Raw genomic sequence first — 25,838 nt, forward strand, 5'->3', positions numbered from 1 at the left:
GATGATTAACCCTTTTGTTACCAAACTGCCCGAAAAAAATTTTGGTTAATATGACCAAACCGCCCAAAGCCGCCCGAATTTACCTATTCATATTTAAATGAGAATATCAGAGCAAATCTCTTTAGTACATTCGTGAAAATACGTATTATACTTCGTAAACACTTCAAATACAGTTTTGTACAAAAATCGAAGTGTAATTTTAATTCCGTGAATTTTGGGAGATTTTTTTCCGAAATTTGTTCCTATTGTGTTTTCAAAATTTGTAATTCTGACAAAAAATGGATACAAATTTCATTATATCTAGCAGCGAGGCAGAATTCGAAGGATTTTCTACTGAAGACCTTCATAAATCTAACTCTATGACTGCACATAGCACATGGTATTTGATAATGAATCTGATGTTTCATTTTCCGAAAGTGAAAACAGTGAATCCGAGAGCTCCGACAGCGATAAAGAAAATGAATTGGCACCTGAATGGAGTGAAAATTTTAAAACTGTTTCTTTCGGTGATTTTCTGAAGAAACTGGACCAAGCCACAGACTTTCCCAGAAGAGTAAAGCCTTAGACTATTTCTTTTTATTTTTTCGAATGAGCCTATTTGAAATCATTACGGCGGAAACAAACCGTTACACTAAATGTAAACAAAACGAAAGAAAGGATAGTTAGTGGTTTCCCATAACCTTAAATGAAATTAAGACTATTTTGCCATAAATATTATTATGGGTATCAGAAAGTTACCCAGAATAACAAATTCTATCGTAAAATTTTGTTGTATACCCAACTGAATATTAGCTAATAACCCATTTTCTATAGCGATGTTTGAACAAAATTTTGGTCAGAAATATAGTAACGAAAGGGTTAAGTAAATTGCAAAATAATAATAAAAACGTATATATTTGGGAGAATAACGACACGTTTCGTGGCTATAATTGATAAAAGGTGGTTTTTTATAATTTATATATATATATACACACACACACATGCATATACATACATATACACACACACACATATATATATATACATGCATATATATACATATATATATATACATGCATATATATACATATATGTATACACATGCATATATATATATACAGACATATACATATATATACATGTATATATAGACACATATATATATATACACACATATATATATACACACATATACATACACACACACATCTATATATACACACACATATGCAGGGAGAAAAACTACAAGTAGTTGATAGCTTCCGTTACCTAGGTGACCAAGTCTGTAGCAGGGGTGGATGCTCTGAGAATGTAGCAGCTAGAATAAGAATAGCCTGGGCAAAGTTCAGAGATCTCCTACCTCAGCTGGTGACAAAGGGCCTCTCACTCAGAGTAAAAGAAAGACTGTATGACATGTGTCTGAACAGCCATGCTACATGGCAGTGAAACATAGGCCGTGACTGCTGAGGACATGCGTGAGCTTGCGAAGAATGTAGCCAGTATGCTCTGCTGGATATGTATTGTCAGTGTGCATACATGACTGAGTGTAAGAGCCCTGAGAGAAAAATTGGACTTAAGAAACATTAGATGTGGTGTGCAAGAGAGACAACTGCACTGGCATGGTCATGTGTTGCATATGGATGAGGACAGCTGTGTGAAAATGTGTCACACACCATAGCAGGGGAGGGAACCTGAGGAAGAGGCAGACCCAGGAAGACCTGGGAAGAGGTGGTGAAGCAAGCCTTTGAACTTTCGGCCTCATCAAGGCAATGACAAGTGACCGAGATTATATATATATATATATATATATATACTAGCAGTATCGCCCGGCGTTGCTCGGGTTGTAAGGGAAATAACTATATAAGCATTTTTAGAGAGTTATAGCCAAAAAATAGCAAAAAAATGCATTAAAAATTGAAAAAAAATTAAGGTAAACTTTTTTTTTAAATTGTTGACACATCGTAGATATTTTTAGAGAGTTACTTCCCTTATATAAAAGCGAAAAAATGCATTAAAATGGAAAAATAAGATGGTAAATTTTTTTTTAATCGTAGACTCATCGTAGACGCGCGCTAATACCCAGAAGGGTTAAACTGCACCGCCAAATGTGGGAGTAGTTACAAATCTAAAATCGAAGGGGACAGACACACAACTTCACTCTTATATAAAGATGCTTTTGTTTTTCAGTCATAGAGTTAGATTTATGAAGGTCTTCAGTAGAAAATCCTTCGAATTCTGACTCGCTGCTTGATATAATGAAATTCGTATCCATTTTTTGTCAGAATTACAAATTTTGAAAACACAATAGGAACAAATTTCGGAAAAAAATCTCCCATAATTCACGGAATTAAAATTACACTTCGATTTTTGTACAAAACTGTATTTGAAGTGTTTACGAAGTATAATACGTGTTTTCACGAATGTACTAAAGAGATTTACTCTGATATTCTCATTTAAATATGAATAGGTAAATTCGGGCGGTTTGGTAACGAAAGGGTTTATATAAGTGTCGTCTGTTTATACATAAACACTGTTTCATACTTTCAGTTTAGTCTTCCTCAAATCACTCTGTCGCTAATTTACTCTCTTCCAAGAACATTTTCACTCACTCTTATCTGTTAGCTTCCCATACATTTTACTCATGTATCTATCAGCGTGATAGACAGAAACAAATATTACATCTAGTTTCACTTTATTCGTTGCACACTGTGTGTGCGCGTTTGCGTGTGCTGTAAACCAGACTAAGAAAAGCATTTGACATACACACCAGAATGTGAGTTTTCTGTAAATTTTGCTTAATTGGAGTTTAAATTTTAAAAACTGGACCTGGCATGACCCGATGCATTCTAGACTTAAAAATGCTAGGTAAATTGTAATTGAAGAAATCCTATATTGTAGATTTCTATAACTTACAAAGGGAGGCAGATAAAATCTGCCTTTTATAATAAGATATATATATATATATATATATATATATATATATAGATAGATAGATAGATAGATAGATACAGGTGTGTGTGTATATGTGTGTATATATATATGGGTGAGTGAGTGAATTTTGAACTTGCTGGTGCCATAATAAAAGTATTTGTGCAGGTGCCACAATAAAAAACATCTGTGCTGGTGCCACATAAAAAGCACATAATACACTCTGTAAAATGGCTGATATTTTCAGTGTAGATAGAGTTATAAACATAATTTTATTGGTTTTCAGAGTTCCAGAAACCAGATAAGAATTGGAAGTAATTTTTAAGAAAAAGTACTTGAACTAAAGAATACATTAGCCAAAAGAATTTACCTCTACAATAAACTGTTACTGTTATATTTGTGTAACATACAAACTATGAACTTTAGTACTATAATAATAATATATTTCACATGACTATCCTTCAAAAATTCTAAGTTTCCAGAAATTTACCAATACTACTTCTGATTAATGTACCGTTTCCTCTTTATGGCTGTTTTTAATGTTCACGTTTCTGTCTTTTGTGTTCTGTCCTGTGTACTGTGCATGGAATTCTAGCTTTCTCTGTCAACTGCCCATTTGATGGCTGTCCTTGCCAGTCTTTCCAAGGGCAAGAGCAATATACAGCCAAGTAGCTTCCGTCATCTAGCTGTAATGCACTCATGCAGTTTCCCTTGGCCAGCTTTTCTCCTGGTTTCATCATTTGTGCTGTGGTCATGCACGGTGCTCTTCAACATATTTCTAAGGTGCAAGCAATGAAAAACATTCACCATATTGCAAATCCTGTCTAGTCACCTCCATGCTTCACTTGTATACAATATTGTAAGAATGAAACTCATCTAGAATAAAACTAGTGGTTCAATGAAGATAGTTATTTATAGGAAAACCTAGAGACAGACAATAAAAAAGAACAAAAGCAACATTAATATAATCATGATGCAAACAAATTATAACTTACTAGCACTATGACCCGGCAACACAGAGTCATAGTGCTAGTGCATGCATATACAGCTGCGTGCGTGCGCACATACATGCGAGTACTGTCCAAATCTCCGACTAATCACATACAGCTAGCTGGCATTCAATTGGTGTATCAAGTTTCGGGCATTTTGATTGCGTTTTGGATAGAAAATTCACAAAAAAAGTCACTTCTATTGATTTTTTAATGGGTTTGCGGGGTGACTGGGGAAATGTAAAGATGTGCACGACCACCCTTGGACAGTTTTGAATGACCATAGAAAGTGCGAGCCCTCTAACTGAAAAATTGTGGATTTGTATAAAGGACACACACATAGACATTTTGCCGTTTATATATAGAGATGAACAAAACAAACCTTTGTTGGATCTAATAATACACCGTCAGGGGCTTCTTTAGTTTTGATGAGATTATAAATACTTAGGCAACTTTCTATAACTTCAGCTTCATTTGTTTTGGGGCTTGCTATTTTTCCACAATGAGTTGTAGAACCTTTTAACTTATTGCTGAAAAAGTGAGAAAAAAATAAAAACCAAAAAAGAACATTTCATTTAGAACAAATCAAATTTAAATTATTCTACCAGATAATGAAATTTTTATTTAACAGAGGTAGGAGGTCAGCCATACTTTGAATGAAATAACTGCTCATGTATTTTAATTTTGAAAGGAATTAACATAATTACTGTATTTCCCAGTATACAAGTCAACATAAAATACAATGTTAACATGCAATGTAAACGTTCAAATACTGCATCGTCTTTCCACATTCCTGCTGCTTTTCACATGGAAATTTTGGTTCTGCCATCTTAGTGTATAAGTCAACCTACCAAATTATGGCTATAAATACCAACCTGATGATAAATTTACTGTATTTGGCTTTAAATACCAGCTTAATTTACTGGAAAATACTGTAAATCTATTATTAAGCTGGTATTTGAACTATAACTTAACAAAAGGTTCTTAGATTAAATTATACTAGTTCCAAGTTACTGAATCATGGCCGTACTGAGATACCATGTTTAAGGGTTTTTGTCTTGGAAGGAACAAATTGACCTGGGTATATAAAGGGATGTAGTAAAATACCACAAGGTATTTTTGCTCAATGCTCAACTAATTCTGCCACTTTCATACACACAGACACACACACACATGAGATTTATTACTTGTTTCCCCATGTTTGCAGCAGCTGGACAGCTCTTCTCCAGCACAGCATCTCACCACTTATTTACCCCCACTGACATCAGCCTTCATCATTTCTTTTCCTGTCTTCCTCTTCCCAACTGGGTTATTGCACAGTTTTCACTTCTCAAATTTCAGCCATAAGACCTACATAATCTCTGATTTGGTGCAGTACGACTGAATCCGGTAAGACATATTACAAAACAAATTTTGTAACTGATGATGATGGTTACGCCTGTATCCACATACAAGTAAAACATGAGTTTTTTTTTTTACCATGTTTTAAAAAATACTTTGTCTGGTGTGTATGATGTGTGTATATGTACATGTGAATGTGTGAGGTCAAAAATAGATTTTAGAAATCTACCCAAAATCAGTTGATATATAAGATTATTATCATAATATCAGAAGATGGGGCTCTGGTTGAAACCAGTAAAAGAACAAAAGAATGAAAATATAAACAAAGAATCCAAATGACAATAATGTTTAGTTTCAGATCAGTCCTAATAGAGTAGACTTATGATGAAAGGCATTCCAGCTATGACCACACTGCCTTGCTTTCAGGCATGGTGTATTTAGAATTACATTAACCAATGTGTCTTCCTTTTCTTAAGATAGTACGTTATATTTGAGAGAGGTTTGGCTGCTATTAACTCACATATGTATATAATTTGACTGATGTTTCATTTACTTACCACGGATAATATTCCACTTGAAATTTCCCATCTTTATTTATTATTTGAGCTGGAATAAAAAAATATACTAAATGTTGATTTATGAGTATAATACATAATAGTAATATGTTATATTGACATAAATCTTTTGTAATTGTAAAGGAGGGGGGGTCTAGTTGATTGGTAGTAATTTTAATGAGGAAAAAGAGATAAAAGGCAATCTTGTTGCTAAGTACTAGGTCAGTCCACTTATCACAAGCATTTCAGCAGCAGCGGGTTGGTGGAACGTTTAGGATATTGGACTAAGTACCTTGCAGTATTTATTCTGATTCTTTACATTATGAGTTCAAATCCTACCAAGGCCAAATCTCCTGTTCATCCTTCTGGAATTGATAAAATAATGTACCAATCAAGCACTGATGGTGATTTAATACCTACCAATCTGTGCCCAAATGCAACGGGCTCCCATGATATACTAGAGCCCAAATTCCTGCCCGTCTGTGGTATTTTGGCAAGAGGTGAAGCAATACACTGACTGAAGTGCATTCTTGTTTATTTCTCTGTAACAGTAACCCCAACCTCACACACATCCCGTGCAGAGCCTATTATTCATTCTCTCTCTCTAAAAGGGGACCTCCCCCATCAAAAGGGATTGTGCAAAATACAAAAAATTCTTCATTTGAAATATTGGGGTTTGATTTGAGTGAAATTTGGCTGCCATTTCTAGCATGTTAAACAACTATGTAGATGCTCCCTCACTAAACCTGATTCAGCTGTATGGCATTTAATCTTGTAAACTAACATATCTGCCACACTGTGTTAATGACTCATAAACAAGCAACCAGACTACACATTTGGTGGTGGGAGGAGGGGAGTAAGTGTAGCTGATTTAATGAAAGTCAATCAATAATATGTACTTATTTATTTTAGTTAACCTTAATCTTTATCAAGCAAAACTGGTTAAATAGAAACTGTGCCAGAGGAACAGTTCCTGTTATTGGGTGGTAGACTTAATTTGTTGATCCTTGAGTGCCTTTAGCAAAATCCACTTTGTTACAAAGACATGAACCAGGTCTGTGGTCTGAGAATAATTCCTTTCCTTTCTTCAACAAATCTTGATAAAGGACATGGATGCTACTCTTTTCACTCTACGCTATTAAAAGGAGAAAGAAAGAAAGAAGAAGAAAGTGGAATGCAAGGCAATGTTGATCTTGTTGTTGTTGTTCAGTCACAGGTCACATCTTTGTCGCCAAACAAACAACTCAAAGGTATTTGAACCAAGGTTCTTCTGCAGTTTTAGACCATTTTTAGGATTGCATTATTTAACGTGTGCTTCTCTTTTAAAGAAGGAAGAATATGATTTAATCCTTTCATTACCAACCTGGCTGAAACCGGCTCTGGTTCTGAGTACAAATGTCTTGTCTTCATAAGTTTTGAAATAAAATCTTCCACCAAACCTTTGTCACAATTCATGTTCCTAACACCAGCTTAATGATAACCAAGTTATTTTACTAAATTCTTTGTTTTAGTTAAAATTAATTGAAAGAAACACAGAGCATCTCAAAATAGATACAGTAACAAAAGGGTTAAGGGACATTTGGTTGCTATTTCCAGCAAGTTGAGTACTACCAAAAATGCTCTTTCACCAGCAGGAGCTGAACACAAACGGTAGCTCACAAGCCATTTAGTCTAGTATGTTTCCACCATTCAACTATCTTGCATAATAAGGATTTCTGACATTCCCACAAGACTGTATATTTAGGGAGCAGTGTAGTTGATTATTTTGTCCCTAGTATTTAACTGGTACTTGTTTTATTAACCCTAAATGGCTTCAAAGCAAAAATAGTCTCAGAATGTGCAAGTGTGTAATTAAATATTGTAATCCATCCAGCCCAACTCTATCATTATTGTCATCTACCTACCTCAATAATCATGATACTAATAATTCATAAAGATTGATGTAATTCTTCATGAAGGTAAAATAAACAAGAGCAGCACAATCATCATCATCATCATCATCATCATTTAGCGTCCGTTTTCCATGCTAGCATGGGTTGGACGGTTCTACTGGGGTCTGTGAAGCCAGAAGGCTTCATCAGGCCCAGTCAAATCTGGCAGTGTTTCTACGGCTGGATGCCCTTCCTAACGCCAACCACTCCGTGAGTGTAGTGGGTGCTTTTTACGTGCCACCCGCACTGGTGCCAGACAGAGCTGGCAAACGGCCACGAACGGATGGTGCTTTTTATGTGCCACCGGCACGAGGGCCAGGCGAGGCTGGCAACGGACACGAAACGGGGCGGTGCTGGCAACGGTCGCGAAACGGAAAGTTCTCTTACATGCCACCGGCACTGGTAACACATCTGCAATTTCCATTGATCGATTTCGATTCTGATCCTCACTTGCCTCAATGGGTCTTCACAAGCAGAGTTTCGACATGCCACCGGCACTGGTAGCACATCCGCAATTTCCATTGATCGATTTCGATTCTGATCCTCACTTGCCTCAACACGTCTTCACAAGTAGAGTTTTGTGTCCCAAGAAGGGAAGGTATGCATACGTGGCTGGCTCCATCCCATGTAGAAGGCCACGGGTTGTGGACTCACTTGTCCTGCCGGGTCTTCTCGCGCACAGCACACTTCCAGAGGACTCGGTCTCTAGTCATTTCCTCAGTGAGACCTAAAGTTCGAAGGTCGTGCTTCACCACCTCGTCCCAGGTTTTCCTGGGTCTGCCTCTTCCACAGGTTCCCTCAACCGCTAGGGTGTGGCACTTTTTCACACAACTATCTTCATCCATTCTCGCCACATGACCATACCAGCGCAAACGTCTCTCTTGCACACCACAACTGATGCTTCTTAGGTCCAGCTTTTCTCTCAAGGTACTTACACTCTGCCGAGTGTGAGTACCGGCATTACACATCCATCGGAGCATACTGGCTTCATTTCTAGCGAGCTTACGCATATCCTCAGCAGTCACGGCCCATGTTTCACTGCCATGTAGCATGGCTGTTCATACACACGCATCATACAGTCTGCCTTTCACTCTGTGCGAGAGGCCTTTTGTCACCAGCAGAGGTAAGAGCTCTCTGAACTTTGCCCAAGCTATTCTTACTCTAGCAGTTACACTTTCAGCACAATGTAATTTGTAATAGAGACTGACTGTTTTTTGAACAATATTTCAACAGATTGTCTCTCTTGGGTTCAAAATGGATATACTAGAAACACAGGAATTCAAAATATGAACGAGGAAATTCTGTGTTCCTTAGATAAAATGACTTCCTTAGTTTTTTTATTTTTATCAGGTTACCAGTTATGTAAAAGTGAAAATGAATGATGTTTTATCAAAAAAACAGGAACACAGGATTTTCTCATTCATATTTTGAATTCCTGTGTTACTGTGTTTTTTTTTATTTCATTTTACATTTTGAACCTAAAGAAGACTGGCAATCTGCTGAAATATTGTTCAATTCTTTCAATAGACAAAGTCAATCTTTATGACAAATTGCATTGCACTCTTCTTATTGTTACCCTGAGCTTGCAGGCCTTGTGCCAAAATTTGAAATCATCATCATTGTTTAACATCCGTTTTCCATGCTAGCATGGGTTGGACGGTTCGACTGGGGTCTAGGAAGCCAGGAGGCTGCACCAGGCTCCAATCTGATCTGGCAGTGTTTCTACAGCTGGATGCCCTTCCTAATGCCAACCACTCCATGAGTGTAGTGGATGCTTTTTATGTGCCACCGGCACAGGTGCCAGGGGAGGCTGGCAACAGCCACGATTGGTTGGTGCTTTTTACGTGCCACCGGCATGGGGCCAGTCGAGGCAGCGCTGGCAACGGCCACGTTCAGATGGTTCTTTTACGTGCCACCGGCACTGGTATCACAACTACAATTTCCATTGATTTTTGATCGATTTTGATTTCACTTGCCTCAACAGGTCTCCGCAGGCAGTAGGTCTTCGCGCTGCCTGCAAAAATCAATCACAATAATAATAATCCTTTCTACTAAAGGCACAATGACTGAAATTTTGGGGGAGGGACAAGTCGATTACATTGATCTTAGTGCTTGACTGGTACTTAATCTATCAACCCCGAAAGGATAAATGGCAAAGTTGACCTTGGCGAAATTTGAACTCAGAATGTAAAGAGCTAGAAGAAATGCTGCTCAATATTTTCTTCAAAGCCCTAACAATTTTCCCAGATTGCTGCTGCCTTCGTTTTTTTTCTTCTTAATAATAATAATAATAATGATAATAATAATAATAATAATAATAATAATAATAATAATAATAATAATAATGTCTTCAAATTTCGGCACAAGGCCAGCAATTTTGGTGGGAGGGAGTAAGTCGATTGCATTGACCCCAGCACTCAACTGGTACATATTTTATCGACCCCGAAAGGATGAAAGGCAAAGTTGACCATGGCAGAATTTGAATTCAGAATGTAAAGATGGACGAAGTGCCACTAAGCATTTTGTCTGGCATGCTAATGATTTTTAATAATAATAATAATTATAATAAACCTTTCTTCTAAGGGCACAAGGCCTGAAATTTGGTGGGAGGATACTAGTTGATTACAATGACACCAGTGTTTCACTGGTACTTAATTTATCAACCCTGAAAGGATGAAAGGCTAAGTCAACCTCACTGGAATTTGAACTCGGAACATAGCGGTAGACAAAATACCACAAAGCATCTCACTTGGCATGCCAACGATTCTGCCAGCTCGCCACCTTAATAATAATAATAACAATAATCATGAACTTAATAAACTTTACTGTTCAAACTGACAGAAAGATAGATGTAAATAGGCCAGACACTATAATGAAGGATTTCAGACAAAAATTGTGCCTCCTCATTAATATGACTGTCCCAATTGACATAAATGTATCTGTCAAGACCTACCAAAAACTGAGCAAGTATAAAGATCTTGAAATAGAAATTGGTAAAATGTGGAACCTGAAGACCAGAACACAACCAGTTGACATAAGCATCCTAACGATGATAGCAAAATGGGCTGATTGTTCCCTATCTCAGATATAAAGAAATCAAAAAGTGGAAGAAGTTTAAAAAATAGTGCTCATGGGAACTGCTCATACCCTAAGAAAAATATTGTCTATGTAATTCCAAAAACATTTTAATCTGTGAATATTACCAAAAGTACTTTTAAATGTACATAATAGCAAATACCTTTTACTGTCATCTTAAGATCACACTATCATCTTCTAATTGAATTACTTTTAAAACAAACTTCCAATTTTCTTATGTCTTGACAGACATTCTCTAGAATAATACTCTGTGCAAAACCAAAAATATGGTACTTTAGTCATAATACTAACTTGGACTTCTAATTTGTTGTCTCTTGAGGTTTCTGGGTGAGACTTGGAGTCAACTTGTACAATTACAAATCAAAAGTTAAATATAAATAATAATAATGATGATAATGGTTTCAAATTTTGGCACAGGGTTAGCAGTTTTTGAAGTGAGGGAGATAGTCAATTACATTGACCCCAGTACTTGACTGGTACTCATTTGATTGACCCCGAAAGGATGAAAGGCAAAGTGAACCTCAGCAAGATTTGAACTCAGAACATAAAGCCAGAAGAAATGCTATGAAGCATTTTGTCCAGTGTGCTAATGATTCTACCAGCTTGCCATCTTAATAACAACAACAACAATAATAAAAATAATAAAAATAAATAAAAATAAAATAATAATAAAAATAAAATAATAATAATAATAATAATAATAATAATAATAATAATAATATGATAAATAATAATAAAGGCTTCAAATTTTGGCACAAGGCCAGTAACTTTGGGGGAGGGAGTAAGTTGATTACAGTGATCCTAGTGTTCAGTTGGTACTTATTTTATTGACCCCTAAAGGATGAAAGGCAAAGTTGACTTCAATGATGATGATGACGATAACAACAACATTGATGATGATTTATTCATAATATGGTCAATAAAATAAATATCAGTCAAGTACTGACACCCATATGATCAACTAAATCCCATCCAGAATAAAGTAATAAGAATACATACAGTATGAAAATGAAATACAATAAAATGAGAAGTAAAAAAACACAGTTATAAACATTTGAATAATTTGAATTTTTAAAAAATTCACTTTAAATAATAGATTTTTAAAAAATTAGTTGTCTTAAGACAAAAGTTTTGAAAGCAATTGGCAAAAGTTATACAAGACAACATGCAATAATTTTGTGGGTATCTTAGCTACAAAAATAGATAAGATACAAAAGAAAAATTACAAACATTTTGGAAACTCATTTTTCAATACAAAACTAAATATAACAAAATTAGTTGATTAAAAGAACATATAGCAACAATAAAAATTGAAAAAAACATTTCCCCCAAAGTATTAAAAGTATCTCATTTGAGACTTGTTTTAAACAGCTTTGGAAAAAGGAACATTCCTGGCATGAAAGCATTAATAATTTTTGGTTCTTTTCATTTACATACTGCACTGTCAAGCAAAATCCATTTTCAATCCTCTCCAAAACAGCCTGAACTAAGTATCTAGATGGCACCTAAATGGTAGGATATCAATAATACCAAACAAATGACCAACAGATGACTCACCAAACTGTTGCCTACTCATTAGTCTGTCACTAATCTATAAATTGCTGTCCAAAATACTATCTGGTAGTCTTTTGTTAATGATATGAATGTATGTAAAAAGAAACCAGTCATGTATCTGGATCAATTCAAAGAAATTCTTTAATCTAGTTCCCCATGACTGGTTTACCAAAATACTGTAAGCAAATGATACTATGTTGAGCTTCATTAAAACTACAATGAAAAAGTGCCATAAAGTTCTTGGAGTTGTTAACAACACTATGACTGTAAGTGCCAACATCATAGGAATATCTGTTTTAAAAGAACAGTACATTTGAGTTTCATTTCATTATTTGCTTGTTCTCTTTTTGTTTGCTAATAAAACACCAATTTGTAGCATTATACAGGGAGAGGAAGTGAGGCCCATTCACCATTTCTTCTTCAATTGTACGCTACGATGGTCTCTATTTTAAGGATTATCACGTTATTGTCAAACTGTTTAGCAAGAACTTTAAATATCCTTTGGACTGGAGAAATGAAAGATGGATGGTGATAGTACAACTCAGTAGACTGCCAAGCAAATGGTTTGGAAATCTAGGTAAGGGAAATAATACAGAAGCTGGAACAATTCCACATTTTACAAATACTTCAACAGTAAAAGTGAATGAACATTTTGACAGAAGTGGATTTAAAAAAAAAAATTCAAAATAGCAAGAATACAATCCATACCATTAATGCATTTGTAGTGCTAACCATAACATAGCTCAGTCGTCCTAGACTAGGATATGACAGACCTAGACTCCAAAGATAACTAGGAAACAATAAATCTACAAGAAAAATACCTTATGCTACACAATAAGTCTGATACACAGCAACTGTATACCCCAAGATGAGAAGGCAGAAGGGGATCATTGAACATCAGGGAGCAATAATGTTGAGAGCTATTTTTGTGATTTACAGATGGCCTATGATGTGCCCTCATTGACCATGATCATAAAAAAAGATAGTAAACTGATTACATCCACAGCAACATTTTCATAGAGAATTGGATTTGACTTGAAACAGCTAATGTTTAAACCTAAAGTAGTGGCAAAATCAAATACAGGTACACTAAGGTGAACAACCATAAACTTCTTTCCAAAATAAGATTATTTAATGTAATTCTTGATGAGCAAAAGGAATGTATTCTCAAGACGGTAGTGGATGATGTTGAAATACATAAAATGAAATTTATTCCAGGATTAATGACAAGAAATACTTTGATTTGGTCCCACATGACATAGGTTCATCAAAATACTGCAGGCACACCATTAACACAATAATGAAGAAATGTCAAATAGTTCTTTTAGTTGCTAATAATACCCTGACTGTTAAGCTCTAATCTCACAGGAATATCTTTTCCAAGGGATCACTACATCTGGACTTCATTTCCTTCTCGGCTTGTTCCCTTTAATTTGGTTTATAAAACATTACAATAGTTTCTAGCATATGAGTCAACTGTGGCAAACAATCACACAGGCAGTATTTATCTAGCCCACATTCCATGAACATAATGTCACATTAAACACTCCTCCCTCACCAAAAAGACAAACAAAACTATATCTGATCAGGATGTATAAACTTGACTTGAATAATATTCATGAAATAGAGGCAGGCCATCACCACTAGATATACTGAAAGGAATAGTCACAACTTCTACAATATATATGACAAACACCACCTATATCAAGTATTTTATTAAACAAAATACTCTAACCTTCTTCCTATATCATAAAATTGAACTCTGCCTCCCTTGGGACTTGTAGTCTTGTAAGCTGCATGGTGGCCTCACTAGTGCTGATGGCATGAAAAAAGCACCCAGTCCATGCTGTAAAGTGGTTGGTATTAGGAAGGGTGTCCAACTGTATAAACCATGTCAAAGCAGACATTGGAGCATGATGCAGTCCTTGGGCCCACCAGATCCTGTCAAACCATCCAACACATACCAGCATGGAACATGGATATTAAATGATGATGATGATGAATATACCACACTGTGCCAAGATATTCTAGACAAGATGATAATATCATCTGTATGGTGTATTTTATCAAACAATATACTACACTACCAGGATGGTCACTTGTATAGTGTATTTTATTAAACAATATACTACCCTGTACCAGGATGTTGTAAACTAATTCCAAGAAAACATACATAGAGACATTACAACAAAAAGTTGCTAGCTACCTAATTTTAACTGTTTCAAGGAAAATCACTGTGGTACTCACATGAAGCTCTGCCTCTTTTAGAAATGACGTAAATATACTATGAAATTTTAGCATAGAGACAGACCACCAGAAAAGCATAATAAGCCAGATATAATTTTCCATGACATAAGGTGGCAAGCTGGCAGAATCGTTAGCATGCTAGGTGAAATGCTTTGCGGTATTTTGTCTCTTAACGTTCAGAGTTCAAATTCGACTGAGGTCAACTTTGCCTTTCATCCTTTCAGGGTTAAAAAATTAAGTACTAGTTGCATACTTTTTTCTTATCTTGAGACAGCATTCACCCGGGGTGGGTTGAGCTGGCTTCATTCATCCTCAATGCTACATCTCTCACAAACGCTGACCAGGCCTGGCAATTTGAGGCTAATGACCGCGTGATCTCCAACCACTCCCTAGTCCAGCAGCGAACGCGGTAGACATGGGGACCTAGGTTGGGTTCCAGATCAGCCTTGACTGTCATCAGCCAGGTTTTTCGTTGTCCACCACATCGCTTTCACCAACCCTGAAGGGGAGCTGGGGCAATTGCATCGTAGATGAATTCTCCTGGTTGACGACGGAGGGCATGACCGAGCCAACACAGACATCTCGTTAGGATGACTTGTCAGAGGGAGGTGATTTTGCACTGGTGTTGCACTGAATAGTTGGAGACAAAGTGATGCCATCGGACACAAAGGATGCGGCATAGACAGAGGTGATTGAAGGATACTAGTCACTTAATATCTTCCACCCTCATCAGCCATGACTCGCTGCCATAAAGGAGAATCATTTGCACTAGTGCTTGGTAGATCTGTACTTTGGTGGTGTGTCGGATCTCAGATCTTGACCAGAGTCATGCATTGAGTCGGTTGAAGGCTTGGTGGGCGAGGGCGATTTGTGTTTTAATGTCAGCCTCACCTTGACCTGTGGCTGTAATGATGGCACCAAGGTATTTGAAACTCTCAACCTCTTCAAGAATATCACCACTGAGGACAATGGGTGTTTTTTCTGGTGGGGCGAAGCCGGCTGTGAGGATTTTGGTCTTCGAGGCATTGACTTTCATACCAATCTGCGATGCAACACGCTGGAGCTCATTGATAGCAAACTGGACGTCAGCAAATGTTTCGCCAAGTATCGCAATGTCATCTGCGTAGTCTAGATCCTTGACAGAAAAGTTGTGAAGATTATTTTCAATGACAAAAGCAAACTAATTATTGACAGAACACCAGAGAGCGCATACTAGGCCAGATATAATTTTCCATGACAAAAGTTCACTAATTATTGATCTAGTAAGCATGGTTCTATACAAGGCAGTCTTAATAGCATTATAGGCCCTTGGGAAAATCAATGTACTGGGTCTAGTAGTATTTAGCTATTGATAGATAGCCATAGTATACACAAAGTAGAATTGAACCCCTAGACCTGTGAGGCCCTGGGGTAAATGCTTTGTGAGTTCATGCTTTAGGATGGCACTTGGTTGTGTGGTTAAGAAGTTCACTTTGCAACCACATGACTGAGCTTAATCCCACTAAGTGGCATTATGAGCAAATGACTAGAGTTGACCAACAGCTGTGTGTGAAATTTGTTGAGAGAAACTCTGTGTGTGTGTGTGTGTGTGTGTGTGTGTGTGTGTGTGTGTGTGTTCCTTCTCGAGCCAACCCTGGCTCATAAGGGCCGGTTTCTGGTTTCCTTGGCATAAAGGTTCCCCACCTGGATGGGACGCCAGTCCGTCACAGGTGAGCTGCAAGATGCAGGAGGAAAGAATGAGAGAAAGTTGTGACGAAAGAGTCAGCAGAAGTTTGCCATTACCTTCTGCCAGAGACATGTGGAGCTTAGGTGTTTCGCTCATAAATACACACATCACCCGGTCTGAGATTCAAACCCGCGATCCCTCGACTGCTGCTCTAACCACTAGGCCATGTGCCTCCACTGTGTGTGTGTGTCCATGTCTTTGTTTACACTTCACATTGATCAAAAGACCAGTGTTGTTTATATTGGGTCATCCCATAAATAATGCAGTTTTTTCACTTGCATGAACTAAAAATTGGAGGGGGAAGGGATAAACTACCTGTATCAACTTGCTATAAAAGCAGGTAGTAATTTTACCTTGTACTTATTCTTAGCGCAAGTTTTGAAGAGTGCAGTTCGATTTTAACAGTTATCTTTTTCAAAGCTATAATGGAAGTGACAAAGGAGCATATTTGGCATATTTTGTTTCATGAGTTCAATAAAGGCAACAATGCAATGGAAAGTGTGAGGAATATTAATGAAGTATATGGGGATTGGACAATAAACGTAAGCCAGTGTTAATGGTGGTTCCAGAAATTCTGAGCTGGAAACTACAGCCTAGAAGATGAGCCTCATCCTGGAAGATCTGTAGAACTTGACGAGGATGTCCTGAAAACCCTGATGGAACAAAATCTCATTGCAACTGTTGAAGAACTAGCAGAGAAGCTTGGATTTGGTCATTCAACCATTCATTGATACCTGTGTGCCACCAGAAAAGTCAGCAAATTGGGTCAATGGGTTCCTCACAAACTTTCCAAGTCTTATTGCACGGAGAGAGTGAATGTATTTTCTTCTTTGCTGCCACATCTCATGAATGAACCATTTTTGGACCAAATAGTGACTGGTGATGAAGAATGGGTTCTCTATAAAAATGTGAAGTGCCAAAGACAGTGGGTAGGGAAAGGAGAAACACTGGCATCCCAGGCTAAAGAAGGTTTTCACCCATATAAAGTGTTGTTATCTATTTGGAGGGATATGAAAGGTTTAGTCCACTTTGAACTTTTAAACCCAAACCAAATGATAACAAAGGAGATCTAATGTGAGTAGCTTAAGTCAGCACTAGAAGAAAAACGACCATCTTTGGTTTCAAGACAAAAGGTGCTCTTCCATCAGGATAATGTTCAGCCACACACAGCAAGGATGACATTCCAAAGGCTGGAGCAGTTTGAAAGAGAAACTATACCCCACCCACCGTATTCACTGGACATTGCCCCATCTGATTATCATTATTTCCGCAGTCATGAAAATCATTTGGACAGAAAAAATATGAATTCTGTAGATAAGGTCAGAACAATACTGGAGGAGTATTTTTCATCACAGACAAGTGAATTTTGGAAGAGGGGCTTTGCAAGTCTACCAGACAGCGGGAAGAGCATTGTAGAAAATGAAGGAGACTATATTTTAGGTTAAAAAAGAACTTTGTTTATCTTAATTTTGAAAAATAAAGGACATATAAAAAAACCCACATTATTTATGGGATGGCCCAATATTTTGTAGTTTTCATGTCCTGTAACTTAAGTTCAATATAATAAGCACCAGACAGGAAATAAAAATTAGTGTTCACATGCTCAATTAAACCACTGATGGTGGTGTGACGGCATGGCTACAGTTTCAATGGTAGAAACTAAAACAAGAATATAGAAAAAGCAACACTGAATGATCAAATATATTGTTGTGCAGAAGCTCGATGAAAAGCTAAGAAATTACACCAACTTGGCTGTTGAATTAAAAACATTATGTCAGATCATATTTATTGGATACAGTGGTTATATAGGTAGACTATGTTCAGAAAAAAAATTACAGGATGGTTAAGGTTGGACAGCCTTTAATCTTTGGTGTACTCAATCAGGACTGACCTGGAGCTAAACAACATGTAAATGTATAATTTCTTAGAAAACAATACAATTTTGGGTAATGTGGTTTTTATTTAATTTTATTTATTGTTGTTGCTCTTTAGCTTCAGGTCTACGTATGATAAAAGGTATCCCAGCCATGATCATCCAGTCTTTTTAGAAGTATGAGCAATTACATTTTCTAATATGTCTTGTGGACATGTCAGATGGTAGGGTATATTTTGAGGTTGATTTTACTGCTATCTCTAGCATGAGGAACAAATTCGGTAAGTATTCTCCCATAGCTGTTGAGTAGAATGGAATTATCACAAGAATTAACCCAGCGCTCCATATTTCTAGCTCAAGTTCCCAGAGTCAGTTGATTTTCTAAAAGTGAGAAGCTAAGTTTTATGGCCTGAACAAACAGACCTATTTTTAAAAGCATTCAAATTATGACCATCCCATATTTTTGTATATCTAGGCCCACATAGTCCTATATATCCTTCATATGCAACAGAACATGTGATTTATTTGAAGGAAATTTGTTCCTGGTCGGTTGGTGGTTCTCAACCTGTTTGATTTTGCAGTGCACAAGATATCATTAAAATGAAAAAACGACTAGTGCACTTCACATGGAAAACTTGAAAAATAGAAACTGTTGTAAATTTAAAACTTTAGGAGAAAAAAGGAAAAATTTTGCTTACCTTTATTTTTGTAATAATACTTGCATATATTAAAAAAAAAAAATGAATTGTAAGATGAAGCATTAGTATGGATTTTCTAAAGCTGTAAATCTTATTAAAAAATCTATGGTGCATCAACAAAGGCCCTTGAGGTGCACTGAGGACTACAAGTATAGAGACACCTTCTACAATACTGTATGGTAGTGAGAAAGGTTAGAGAGAAATGATTTGCATATGGAAGACATTGACATGCATGAAAGTTAAAGTACTGAAGTACAAGCGAGCTGAAAGAGTGGCTGGGCATTAGAGGCATTGGCCGATACATGCACGAGAGACAGTTGCCTTGGTATAGACATGCAAAGAACTAGAATATAAGTGCTAACAATCGAAGGTACCCCTTATCAGAAGAAGCCTTAGGAAGAGATGAAGAGGTCAGAACTTATGCCAGCATAGAAAAAATAGATGCTAAAACAATGATAATGGTGGTGGTGATGATGACAGCGATAAAGATGGACTATACTATGGTCAACAGGCTTTATATCAATTTAGCTTAGTCAAGAAAGGAAAGACAATACCCATGGCACTTTCCAGGATTTCTGTAACTGGTGGGAAAAAGGGAAGAAGACAGGAAAGTATCAAACCTCAGACAGGAGCCCTAATTTGATTGCAGACAGAGCAGACTATACTAAAGTACTCAAGGACCAGGTGGTGATGTTAAAACAGTTGATTAAGTTAACCTGATAAGAAAGAACAAGAATGGTCCCGCTGACAACATCCAAACATATACCAAATTTCACTCATAAGGTACTGGTCGACTCAAGGCTAACATAGAAAACATTTACCTAAGGTGTAAGGTGCCATACAGTGGGACTGAACTAGAAACTTCCTAGTTGTGAAGCAAACTTCCTTAACCACACAACTATACCTGTACCCACTTAGCAGACAACTACAATATCAGATCTGTGTTTAGTGAACTGATCTCTATGAATATCAAACATCCCATAATACTTTGGTATGTTCTATGTAAATTTGTCAGTTGTTGCTGATATATCTGTTGTCAACTCGCAGTTTAGTTTCCACTGAAAAAATATGACATTGCAGTATATCTACATCTTTAACATTGCTGTTTCTTAAGTTCATCAGTGACATTAATAAAATAATAGTAATGATAACACTATCATCATCATCACTATTATTAACATTGCTACCATCCTTTCCCCAATTTACAGCACCATCAAATAAATTGTAACACTCACACTTTATAGCCTCGATTTCTAAGTTTGTCAACCAATGTCCTCTCTTACCGAGTGTGTTGGTATTATTCGCATGGCAGAATATTTGTTTTTTCTGATCAGCTATTCTTTGTTCGGTGAAGGTTGTATCAGGGTATAGTTGTTTCCAGTATCGATGCATTGATTGCCTGTATGATGTGGAAGAATTTATAATGGCCTTGAAGTAGCAGTGGACAATCTCTAAATTCATTTCCTTTGTCCACCGCATTCTTTGTCTTGTCTCTGCGTAATTTTTTCGATGTTTTCTCTTTTGTATCGGCATATCTTGAGCAGACAAAAGGCTATCCTTTACAGCATGCATTGTTGATGAATACAAGTCCTAGTAAAGAAACTGTCTAATAAAATATATAAAATATTTTGAGAGAACCTTTTATAACTTCAAGTCAGAGTGATGTTAAATGCATCCAACTGTTATGAAAGAATTATTGAATTATTATTGAAGGCATACAGCCTTGTGGTTAGGAATTGGGTTCACAGTCATAAGACTGTGGGTTCAATTCTTTTATTATTTTATTATTATTATTATGGTTGAAGCTGTTATTATTGTTTATCAAATTTTAAACAGTTTTATGAGAGTTTTTACCACCAGGTGTAATTTAGTGTTTCTAACGTGTGTAGGAGGGGGGGCTCTGAAAGGGGTCTCAGGAAGTAGCATCCCTGCCTTCCTGAGCTAATTTTCCACCACATTTCTTAAAAATCGTGGTAGAGGCCTTGGTCTCAGGATTGCTAATGTCTAGAAAGTGAGGTTTGGAGTAAGCAAATGCATGCTCAATGTAGAAAATCCAGCTCCAAAAAAAGCCTCATGATAGCAAAGGAGAATGGACACCAGCCAGCCCAAAGGTTGGGGTGGGCTGCACCTGCCTACCTCAGTTGCTATGGCATTGAGGAAGATCTGGCCACCGCTGTTAATGGGCACAAAACCCAGGTTTAAAACAATAAATGATGATGATGATGAATGTGCGGGCAGAATATAGAATTTAGTTTGACTTCGAAATCAGTTTTGTTGCTTCAGTATTATTTTAGCTTTCCATATGTTGTGTAGAGCATGGACAATGTGAACTGTGTTATTTTGTTAGATAGGGTTCATATTTTATACATCCTATGAGATCGGTGTTGTGTTTTGGTATTGGCCAGTGATTGTGTAGAGCAGCAGTTCCCAACTTTTTGGCACCACAGACTGGTATCATCAAGACAATTTTTCATGGACCAGGGGATCATGTGCATAAAACACAAAATGCATAATATATCATTTAGTTACAGCATATACAAGACACTCATATAAGGCACTGAGTTGGCAGAAACGTTAGCACGCCAGGCGAAATGCTTAGTGGTATTTTGTCTGCTGTTACGTTCTGAGTTCAAATTCTGCCAAGGTTGACTTTGCCTTTCATCCTTTCAGGGATCGATAAATTAAGTACCAGTTACGCACTGGGGTTGATGCAATTGACTTAATCCGTTTGTCCCCTCTATGTTTAGCCCCTTATGGGCAATAAAGAAACATATATAATGCCCTTCAGACTGTGATAGTCAATAAAGTAGAAATAAAATTAAAAAATTTATTCTTTCTTTGTAACCCTGTTTCAAATGATCCATGATCTGGCTGGTTTGCAGCCCAATGGTTAGGGGCCCATGGTGTGGAGTATGTGCTGTGTGGGTTGGATTATATTGATGGGTAATAAATGTGAATTGTTGGTGCCTTAGTGCTGGGTATCATTTATACAAGCGCATATGTTGTACTATTTTATTGGGTATTGGTGGTGTAGAATTTGTGTTGTGTTATATTATTTGGTAGTGATCCTGCTAAGTTTGTATTATTTTATAAAGTAGCAATTATACAGAGTTATTATTTTTACTCTAACTTCTGAGCTCAAATCTCACCAAGAATCTGTGACCTAATATTATTTAAAATTCTATCGAAGTCAACTTTGTCTTTCATCTTTCTGGAATCAATAAAATAAGGAAGCGCTACAAAGACTGCCTCAAGAGGTCTCTAACAGCATATCATATTAACTACCAATGCTGGTCAGACCTGGCTGCAGACCGTGATGTCTGGTGCCACACAATCTTCAACGCAGTCAGCAAGTTTGAGGAACAAAGAAGAGACGCACTTAAAGACAAGAGACGCAGGAGGAAGGTGCGAGCCACTTCTGACACCACACCGGATGTTACCTTTGTCTGTGGGCACTGCTCACGGACCTGCCTTTCCTATATCAGACTTGTCAGTCATGAGCATGGATGCATGCAATATGGACAGCCTTCCTGATCTTCATTCGCGAAGCCGAGCCATGATGATGATATACTGCGGTTACAAAATAAAGTATATATCAAGTACTGGAGTTTATTAAATTAGCAACACCCCCACCCAAATTTGAGACCTTGTGGTTATGAAAGAAATCATCATCATTATTACTACTACTATTTCTTCTATTAATTATTATGCAGTCATTTGGGAGAAAGCGTGGAAGGAAGCATTGGGTTGGCAGAATGGGTAAAGTACTTATCCTTGCATCACTGATATTATCCCAGCCAAATATGGATTTTACCCAAGGTGGGGTAATTAATCTGAGTTTGGAAACCACTGCTATAAGACATCTTAAATGTGAATGGAATTAATAATAGAACATAACACAAGTTAGTTCAAAAAGTGTTAAGAATGAAAATATATTAGAAAAACTTTAAACATTTTTAAATGTTAAAAGAAATCCATGTTAATCATTTTTCCTCTTTTTTTTTTCTTATCAAAAGACAAAGAAAAGAAAGGGAAAGATAAACTGAAATTTACTATTTTAGGAGATTAATGAAATACAATGCTAAAAATAGTGAGATAGAAAAATAACAAAATAAATCAAAATATTAGTCGTTTTGAATATTATCGTCAAACAACCAGTATTTCTACCTAATTCCTTTTCTATGAAATTGAAATGAACACAAGCAACAGTAAAATGCAAGTGTTCAATAGCTAAATTGGGTCAGCCAACAAATACTTGCCCAAAGTTATACTTCTTACAGTGAAAATTGCTGAGTGGGAGACTATGGTCTCTTCAGGTATTACCATCATCATCATCATCAACAGGTCAACAAAAGAACCTCTTCATGGTAGCTCAACTACATAGGTAATCTGGATGCTAGAAATAACAACTAAGGTGACGAACTGGCAGAAACGTTAGCACACTGGGCAAAATGCTTAGCAGTATTTTGTCTGCCTTTACGTTCTGAGTTCAAATTCCGCTGAGGTCGACTTTGCCTTTCATCCTTTCGGGGTCAATTAAATAAGTACCAGTTGTGCACTGGGGTCGATATAATCGACTTAATCCCTTTGTCTGTCCTTATTTGTCCTGTCTGTGTTTAGCCCCTTGTGGGTAGTAAAGAATGGGTATTTCGTTTACCGTTACGTCCTGAGTTCAAATTCTGCCGAGATCAACTTTGCCTTTCATTCTTTCAGGGTTGATTAAATAAGTACCTGTTACACACTGGGGTCAATATAATCGACTTAATCCGTTTGTCTGTCCTTGTTTGTCCCCTCTATGTTTAGCCCCTTGTGGGCAATAAAGAAATAAGAAATAACAACTAAATTTCCTAAAATAACACACTACCATCTTTAAAAAGAATACATACATTTGATAATATAGGTGAGGTTACTTTTTTGTTGAAAAACTACTACACCTCATCTTAGCCAAACAACTTATTTCATGAAAATTAGGCAGGATGATTATAGCTTGAATGATTTTTGATACTAGGTTTGTCATCAAAGTTGATTCGAAGGCTTAGCACTAACAACAATAATGAGAAACATCATCAAGTTTTAATGATTAATGTTTAATTATTCACACTGGGATTAGCTCAGTGGATCTGCAACGCTGTAAATTATATCACTCTTTTCAGTTCTCTGTGACCTTGTCTGAAAAGCATACTATGTGACATAAACACATAAAAATAACACTTTTTTTAATTAATTATATGCACTGATCAGACATATTAAGTGAAATGGCAACAACTGGAGACTGAAACTGCCATAGATTTGTAGGGTAGACATAACAAAAAAAAAAAGAAAAAACAAATTCTGTATTTTTAAATATATTATACAGCTTGAGGAAAATATATTAAAATATATTATTATATACAGCTTAATGAAAATGGACCATGATCATATCTTTCGCTCCTTTGCACGGGTTATTATTGTTTAAACTATGGTTCAACTCTCAGCAAGTATACATATGATAAAAAGTGTTCCAGCTGTGACCAGCTTGTCTTTCTGTATATCATGGACTACATTTTCCAATGAATCATTAACTATTTAAGATGGTGCAGTGTGATTTAGCATAGATTAAGTGGTTATTTTTCACCAGTTGAGTCAGTGTGAAGGTGAACTCTCACTGGCGTGTCTGAATATTGCATCTTACGCAGACAAGTGGTGGCTTATGGAATTAAAGATTCAATATGAACTTCTGTTGTTTCATGGTTGTAGGGAAGATGTGGGCAGGGAGCATGTTTCAGAAGGTTATCGTTCTTGGATGAGATGATCAGGTGAGTGTTTAGCACACAGTCTGGAAAATGAGGTACAGTAGGAAAGGACAGGTACATTATTTAATAATAACGTACCAGTTGTATAAATTCAGAGCAATAGAAAGAATTGTAGTAGCATTAGAAAAGGTACAAGGTAGTAAAAGAAAGAGTAGTAGTAGCAGTAGGAAAGAGTGTAGCAGGAATATTAAGAGAGCAACAGCAAGCCTATTTAAAATTTACACCTCTTCCGTATTGACAAAGAGTTATCTGTAATATTTGTCATATACAGATCTTGTGGGCAGACCTTATTTTCTATTGTTCATTTTAAAATACTTGATGTTTCTATTTAATCTACTTCTTTATTTTGGGATAGCAGTAAATTATTAGAGTAATTCTTTTGTTACAACTTAGATAAGGAAGTAGAGTACATATGACCCATTTGAACGTCTTCCACAACAGGTGAAATCATTACAATTTAATGTTCAGTTTGAAAATTTATCATCATTAGCTCATTAATAAAGAATTTACCTTTTTAGAAACACAAGATCATTTTTAAACAGGAAAGGGCATAAGGAATTATCTTAATTCAAGAATATTATTAGTACTGTATATGCCAGTGTATAAGATGTCCTTTTTTTTTTTTTTAATTTTTAAATGGATCAAAAAATTGCCACATGTTTAATGCAACTGTATTAGAGATGTGATGCTGAGTGGAAGATGAAACATTAAATTTGTTTTTTCCACAAAAGAGTAGGGGTTTGTCTCATGTGAGAGTGCCTCTTATACATGGGAAAATACAGTACTTATTTTCTCAACTCCACCAAAATGTAAGGTAAACTAATCAAAAATAATAATATATATACTCAACAAAACATACGAACCTGTACCAGAATCTAAATCTACTTCAAGATCTTCCAAAAACTTCTTTTTTTTTTCAACTATATGAATAAACAAAAACAGATTTAAATGAACCAATTAATAAAAAACAAACAAACAAAAAAACACATTAACAATTCTGATTACAGAACAAGGAATCACACACAATTAAGATAAACAAGAGCTTGCATAAGCTAACTGCATTGAAAGGATATATATATATATATAATTAATTAGAAAGATTAATCTTGTATATGATAAAATGCAATGTG

The 25,838-nt window shown here is 36.3% G+C and overlaps 1 protein-coding gene across 5 annotated transcripts in view; it reads right to left on the minus strand.

The window, feature by feature from the left end:
• Window positions 1-25,838, minus strand: part of LOC115209269 — a 78,960-nt gene that overhangs the window by 29,997 nt on the left and 23,125 nt on the right. For 2 of the 5 annotated variants that reach the window (XM_036501012.1, XM_029777571.2), the window contains exons 1-4: window positions 25,572-25,628; window positions 20,152-20,522; window positions 5,795-5,843; window positions 4,279-4,426 (exon numbers count right to left, since the gene is read on the minus strand). In XM_036501012.1, the coding sequence (XP_036356905.1) occupies window positions 4,279-4,426; window positions 5,795-5,843; window positions 20,152-20,488 (534 nt within the window). In that variant the 5' untranslated portion in view covers window positions 20,489-20,522; window positions 25,572-25,628. Of the gene's footprint in view, window positions 1-4,278; window positions 4,427-5,794; window positions 5,844-20,151; window positions 20,523-25,571; window positions 25,629-25,838 lie in introns of those variants that run through there. The other 3 variants (XM_029777572.2, XM_029777573.2, XM_036501011.1) reach the window with 2 other exon arrangements.

Source organism: Octopus sinensis, linkage group LG3 (genome assembly GCF_006345805.1).
Source record: "Octopus sinensis linkage group LG3, ASM634580v1, whole genome shotgun sequence".
Lineage (NCBI taxonomy): Eukaryota > Metazoa > Mollusca > Cephalopoda > Octopoda > Octopodidae > Octopus > Octopus sinensis.